At 33.8% G+C, this 7,284-nt stretch overlaps 1 protein-coding gene across 1 annotated transcript in view; it reads left to right on the top strand.

Annotated features, from left to right (window-relative positions):
* The first annotated feature begins 269 nt into the window (after positions 1-269).
* LOC107084427 (melanopsin-A-like) overlaps positions 270-7,284 on the top strand; it is a 13,021-nt gene continuing 6,006 nt past the window's right edge. Inside the window, exons 1-6 of the mRNA XM_015374260.1 lie at positions 270-436; positions 4,119-4,252; positions 4,344-4,547; positions 5,199-5,370; positions 5,509-5,670; positions 6,708-6,815. Coding sequence (XP_015229746.1) covers positions 270-436; positions 4,119-4,252; positions 4,344-4,547; positions 5,199-5,370; positions 5,509-5,670; positions 6,708-6,815 — 947 coding nt within the window. The remainder of the gene's footprint in view (positions 437-4,118; positions 4,253-4,343; positions 4,548-5,198; positions 5,371-5,508; positions 5,671-6,707; positions 6,816-7,284) is intronic.

Genomic DNA, 7,284 nt, shown 5'->3' with positions numbered 1-7,284 from the left:
AACCATGATAGTGCAAAAAAGACCTAAGCTAACTTTTTGAGCTTGGACTCATTTTCATCCTCAGTTTTTAGGAAGTTACAGATGAATTAGAATTGGATCGTGTGGGACTGAAAATAATTTTTATATTCGAACTAATGAAAATCGAGATATCAAGATGTTATATATCACTATCATTTCAAAAGCTGTGGAGGCCCAACACTGGCAGAAAGAATGGGATTACCAACTGATATATACAGCGAGGTTGGAAATCCTACCAAGGTGTTTGAATCATGTGGTTGACTGAGAGCATGGAGCCAGAGGAAGCACACAGCAAGAGAAGCTTGTTCAGCAAGGTAGATGTGCCTGACCATGTTCACTATGTCGTTGCTTTCTTCGTATTCGTTATTGGGGCACTTGGCATCACTGGGAATGCCCTGGTGTTGTTTGCTTTCTACAGGTGAGTCTCCAAGACTTTATGTATTCATTTTTTACCTCAGGAAATAAAAAGCAAAATATTTATTTTGCAGTGTGGGTTTGTCCGTCTCAAAAAGTCCAAAAGAGATTTAAGATCTATATCTGAGAGGAATATTTTTTTTATGATGAAAACCCATTGGAAATGTGAGAAAGAATACTGAAATAAAAACAAAACTTTGTAATAACTTTCTTATCATTGCAACAAAATAGGGTTGAAATAGTCACAAAAGAAAAAATAAATAAATAATCTTATCAGCTAAGTTGTTATAATAAATCAAAAGGGAGATATTTTAGTTCACTTTATTGCTATATACCTTTTTAGAAAAGCAGAAGTTATTCATAAACAAACCTTTAAATCTACAGTCTTTAAGTTAAAGCAACAGCCAGTTAAATGAGCAGTTTTAACATATTTGTATTTTTTTTCTCTTTTGCTACAAAAACCTTTAGTAGAAGACTATTTTATTACAATACAGTATCAAAGCTTAAAAACTAAAACAACTTTACAATAATTAGATATAAAAATGATAAATCTTAAATTTGATGGAAAAAAATTTTTTTTTTTTTTAATCCTGTGATTAAAATCTAGCAAGCATACGTCATTATGCATGCTGGAGAACTAAATTACCCTTTAATCTCTGATAAACTGAAAAAATGGCATTAAGAAAACTATTCTAAATACATATGTAGGAGCTCATTAGATTTTGTTTCATGGAAAAAAAAAAACCCTCTATTTATTACCCTCACAGACTTCACACACCTGCCATCTCTCTATCAACTGCATTTTATTAAAAGTTTTGTAATGCGGGTGTCTTCAGTACTGGTCCTTAGGACTCACGTCCCTGCACATTTTAGATGTTTCTCTACTCTAGCTAACCTAAATAAAATGATTGCTTTACTGTACCTCCTCAGTATTCACCAGGAGCTGCAGAGGCCGGTTAATCACCCATTTATTTAGGTCAGGTGTGTGGAGGCAGGGAAACATCAGAACAAGCAGAACTGTGGACTAGGATTAAAGACCTCTGCTCTAAATCATAAAAGGCTTCAAAAATTTGCATTTTACCTTAAACCAGTGCAGAAAGCATTTTTAAATGACTAGTGAGTTCAATCAGCCAGGTAAGGAATTGAAGGCATCACTAAAGAAGCTGAGTCATTCTTGAGGTTGAAGTTTCAATTTGAACTCCTGGTGAAAGTGCAAGCATTATGTGTGCCATAAAATCTGGAGAAATTGTGGCTTCTCATTTGTGCTACTGTTGTTAACTGTTCCACAGAAACTGGGTCAGAGACTGTGTTTCTGTGTGCGTTTGTGTGTGTATCTTAGGGATTGTCAGTAGCTCTCATATTCCATCTGTCTATACATCAACAAATATTGTTTGGTTTCTTCCAATTTGTTGTGCAGACAATTTGAGTTCCAATAAGGAGAGAGACACATGGATAATTTCTTTAAGATCAATAATTCTTCAAAACATTTACACATATAAACAAATTCTTATAAAAGTCTTGAGAATAGTTTTTCTTTATGGTTATAGATTAAACATCTTGTTGATATAAAGCAGGGTTTTTTTTTGTCATGGAGGGAATATCTCACAAAAATCTATAAACATCAAATCTCCACGCAAAATAAAAATTTTCCTAAAATGGAAAAAAAAAAACCAAAGAATTCTTAATATAGCTTAATTCGTGTTTAACTGATACATGTAATTTTATAACTTTCACTGAAAATAATAGAAAAACTAAGAACTCCTTTAAAAAAATCAATCACTGTCTTTTTACCAAGCCTCACTGATCAAAAAAACAGGTGCGTAGCATACTCATTGATAAAGCAAAAACAAAAGAAAACAAAACTAGGATATTTTTATTTTATCGTTAATGTCAATGCAGGTTGAGGGAGGCTATTTAATGTTTCAGACTGTCCGCCCTCAAGCTCAGACAAAAGGCTCTTTCTTACACATTATTATTATTTTAAAGTTATTTTCATGTTAGAAAATAGTGTCTCTAATAAACAACGCTTTCAGTTTTTCTTAGTAAAAAGGTTTGATATTGATAATGTAATTATTTTAAGGAATTCTATCTTAACCGTGATCATTTTATTGGCCTCCTGTTAGCCAGGAGCCCTTATTGTTGTCCTAAATTTTACCTCCTTTACAGCACATCTGTATTAACAATCAAAATCTAAATGTTAACACATGAGGCTCATAATGCTTACAGTTAATCATTAAAGTTTAGTTGAACTCAGTAACTGTGAATAGTAGGATATTTATCCTGCAGTCAGAGGGTAGTTAGTTTTTCACCTGGTTTGTCTCAGTCTTTGGGAACCATTGTTTCTCTCAGACTACCACAGTGGCTACAGTGTAGGTTTGACTGGGAAGGGCCATTTTGAATGGCTGTTATTTGGAATCTATTTGTGCATTTCTTTTAGAAAAGAGGACTCAAATGCAATAATCATCTCAGGGAAATGAAATCAATGATCCTTTAATACGGACCAGAGTTAGCACCTTAAGTTGGAGAGACTGGCAGAAATATCTACAAAAACAGAGGCTGGTCAAAAACAAGTAAAGCAAACATTTCTTTGATGCAAGGCAGAATATATGCTGGAACTCTTGACACAAGTGGCAAAGATGAACTGGCAAAGAAAAACTGCAGAGGGAGAGGTTTAAATGGGGAAAGGCAAACAATAAGACACAGGTGAGTATTGTTTGGGAGTGGCAAGGCTGATTAAAGGGGAATCCCAGGAAGTGAAGTACTGTAGTCTGAAAAAAGAACAGAAATGTGTGCACCAAAATAAAACTAGAGCTTTAAACAACAAATGAGCAAGACACAAAATGACAAAAAAAACCTTCTCTTAGGCCTACTTTTTAGGTGACCTTTTAAAAAAAAAGCAGAGCATCCCCAAAGAGTTAATCTGACTCCTCTTCAAGGAGGAGGATTAGTGCCAACACAGAGGAATGCCTGCAGACATTCAGTCAGACGAGTGATTCTTTAATTCAACTAAGGCAGATTATAAAAATATACAACCTTGAAGGTTATGAGTGCTTGATGGTGGAGGACACATAACCCGTAACATTGACTTAATTCAAAATGTATTTTGGTGAGTTTCATTGACAGCTTTTTCCACTTTAGATTGCATTGTATATGAAATCTTTGTGGTATGGACCGCTTGAAATAATAACATAAGTGTCTTCCATCTTTGGTCATGTCAAAAAAGACAATGTTTTATAAGGAATTAATATACTGTCTGAGATATGATTCTTAACCCAGTCAAATAATACAAAGAAAAAAAACAAACGTTGTAGCCTCTTCTTTATCACAAATGAAGTTAAACAAGCTTATGATTAAATTCTCTGCATTGCTTTTTCTACTTTAATTAACTTTATATTCTTCTGTCTGTTGAACCACCATTGTTGATGTGCTAAACGTCTACTTAAATCAGTAACACAACGATAACAGATTTAGATTAAAAAAATGTAACTTTTTAGTCGTGTCAAACTTCGACATACACTATATTTTGTGGATTTTGCCACTCAGAACATCTGCCCAATAAATCATATGTTCCTAGTAGTCTAATAAATATCCACAGCCCTTTATACATTTTAATTGAAATTAATGGACTAACAATTTTTATTTTAAAAGATTATTTATCTTCCTGTTTGTTTATGTTTTTTATGTAGCAACAGGAAGCTCCGTAAACTGCCAAACTACTTCATCATGAATTTGGCAGTGAGTGATTTCCTCATGGCTTTCACACAGTCTCCCATCTTCTTCATTAACTGCCTCTACAAAGAATGGATTTTTGGTGACACGGGTGAGTACATTTTTTTTTTTAATCTCATTAAATTGTGTTTAAATTCTGCATTTTTGTTTATTTTCCTTTTTTCTGTGTTTCTTAATTATAGGCTGTAAGATCTATGCTTTCTGTGGTGCCCTTTTTGGCATCTCTTCCATGATAAACCTTTTGGCCATCTCAATGGAACGATATCTGGTCATCACCAAACCACTACAGACCATGCGTTGGGGTTCCAAACGGAGAACGATTTTTGCCATCTCTCTCGTGTGGTTTTATTCTTTGGCTTGGAGTTTGGCTCCTCTTGTTGGCTGGAGTAAGTTTCTTAACATTAGTATCAAGTATTGAGTTTCTTTCTCAACAGAGTAGGGAAATGCACAGCCATAAGTAAACATTACTTTCCAATACATTTAACATACACAATTTAATCTCCAGCTAAGCCCAATCGACAGATTATTCAGACATGGAGCAAAATTCACCATTATGAAATTGACATCACTGTTATGTCAAAGACAGAGCCCAATGATAGCTCTGCTGTTTTTCGTGCTACACTATGCAGACACTCTGTCTGCTTAAATGAAAGTCCCTCCACTTATTAAAACCATGAAATGACAGCAAGCAAACTTATTTTTATCTTAAATCTTCGCTTGAGGGCACTAAAAGATTATTTAATAGAAAACCAGTTATTCTGGAACATGCAAGAACATACATAGACACAGTGACATTCAGTACCCCTTTCTGACACAAATGTATACTAAATATCACACCGCTTACGCAGACATGCAAATTATAAAACAAGGGTGCTTTAGAAAGTATGTACATAAATTTGAAAGGAAAACAGAACATTTATAAATAGAAAACTTCAGATGTTTATATCTTGCAGATGGCAATTCACCCATCTATGACACAATCATTTCAATCTTGCTTTCTGTAAACGTTCAAATATTGGATGCTCTTATCATTTTAGGCTCCTATATCCCAGAGGGCCTGTTGACATCTTGCACATGGGATTATGTTACATATACAACAGCTAACAGGAGTTACACCATGATGCTCTGCTGTTTTGTCTTCTTTATTCCACTCGGGATCATCTTTTACTGCTATCTTCGAATGTTTCTATCTATACGAAAGACTAGCAGGTAAAATAAATGAAATATGTTTGTGTTAATATGCCTTAAATGTATTATCAAAATGATGGTAAAATTGCAGCATCACATGAATACTGAAAACCTCCCAGTTTTCCTTTAACTGCTTTCTTTGTCTTGCTTCATATACAGGGAGGTCGAACGTTTGGGCACTCAGGTCAGAAAAACAGCTCTTATCCAACAGAAATCCATCAGGAGTGAGTGGAAATTGGCAAAGATTGCCTTTGTTGTCATTGTGGTGTATGTCCTCTCCTGGTCACCCTACGCCTGTGTAACATTGATTTCCTGGGCCGGGTAAGATCATTTTATAGATTTTTTTTCAAAGCTGTGTGAATGGTTTTGTTAAAACTGTCAAGCAATTTTATGTAGGTGATTTTTTTTAGGAACACAATTAGTAGAGGAAAATACGCAAACAAATTTTGAAAACCAAACTTGGCAACTGAGAATGCTAATTCTTTATTGAGAACTATGGTTTAAATGTATTTTGAATTGCAATCTCTAGGATTACATTCAGTACAATTGTTTCATAAAGCAAGAGATTTTCAAACCCTTCTGGCTTTCATGACACAAACCGAGCAAAAGTGTATTATTCATAATCCCCAACATCAGAAGAGTGTTAATCCAGTAGCATGTATTGAAGAATCTTTACCATATTGGCAATGAATACAGAGACTATTCTTTTTTAGTAGATGAGTTTCACTGATCACTGATTATTACATGATTATGGTAATACATGCTCTCACTATAAAAAAAAAAAAATGCATTTTAGGTCTCCCAGAGACTACTCTTAGTTAGAATTAGAGCTGTTTTAATGGGATTGAAGTTGATTTCTGCGCTCAGTGTTTGATGTGTCATTATATTTAATTATTTCACCAGAAAGGAAAGCACATCTTGATGAGACATACTTTAAAAATATGGAATTGCTTAATTGATCCTTTACTTTTTGTTAATCTTACCACAAACTTGATTACACCTCTTGTTTCACTGATTGTACTCTGGATTAAAATGAAGATGCTTCTGATATTTTTTTTTTCCTGGTTATTCTCTAGGAGCTGTGGTCTATGCATGCAAACACATCTTAACACATGAGCAAACATCATCAGATGGATTTAACCAACTGTTTTTGGCAGATGGCAAATGTTAAGCTCCAACAAATAATGACCCCTCATTATATCACAAAACACAGAATAAAAGGGAACTTTTATTTTTTGGTGTATTATTGCAATTTCACAAAAAAGCAAGGGAAATAATTGTTGAAAGCAAAATGAAAAAATTCTGTTTTACTCAGGGAAAGCTTTAAGTGTGTTTTTTTTTTATTTTGTCTTTTTCAGCTATGCCAATATTTTGTCTCCATACTCCAAGGCTGTTCCTGCAATCATTGCAAAGGCCTCAACAATTTATAATCCAATTATCTACGCCATCATTCACAACAAATACAGGTGATACATAATCTCAAAGCCATTTTTATCATTGTTTTTAAAGTTAACACGTTCCAAATGTTACTCTAGAAAGGTTAAAAACATATATTTGAATTTATTATACGTAACTATATGATAAAAAAAAGTCCAATGAGCCATTATGTAAAAGACAGAAGTTTAGTTGGGATTAGAAAAACAACTTTTATTATCTGATATTAGAAAAAAAAAAGGTAAATTTTTTCTTTTTTTTTTTTTACTTTTTTCTTGCTTTATGACTTTGGTCGTATGTTTTGGGTATTTTTCCACAAACTCCTCACAATAGTGTTGGAATTCATCATGCAGAACTCTTATGCCGTAACTCAGTAGGTTTTTGGGCCAACTTTCTCACACATACACTACCGTTGAAAAGTTTGGGGTCACCCAAACAATTTTTTGTTTTCCTGAAAAGTCACACTTATTCACCACCATACGTTGTGAAATAATAAGAAAA

The sequence above is a fragment of the Cyprinodon variegatus genome, unplaced genomic scaffold, assembly GCF_000732505.1.
Source record: "Cyprinodon variegatus isolate N-32 unplaced genomic scaffold, C_variegatus-1.0 Scaffold100, whole genome shotgun sequence".
Classification (NCBI taxonomy): domain Eukaryota; kingdom Metazoa; phylum Chordata; class Actinopteri; order Cyprinodontiformes; family Cyprinodontidae; genus Cyprinodon; species Cyprinodon variegatus.
Note: the sequence above shows the minus strand (reverse complement) of the source record. Positions and strands in the feature narration are given on the sequence as shown.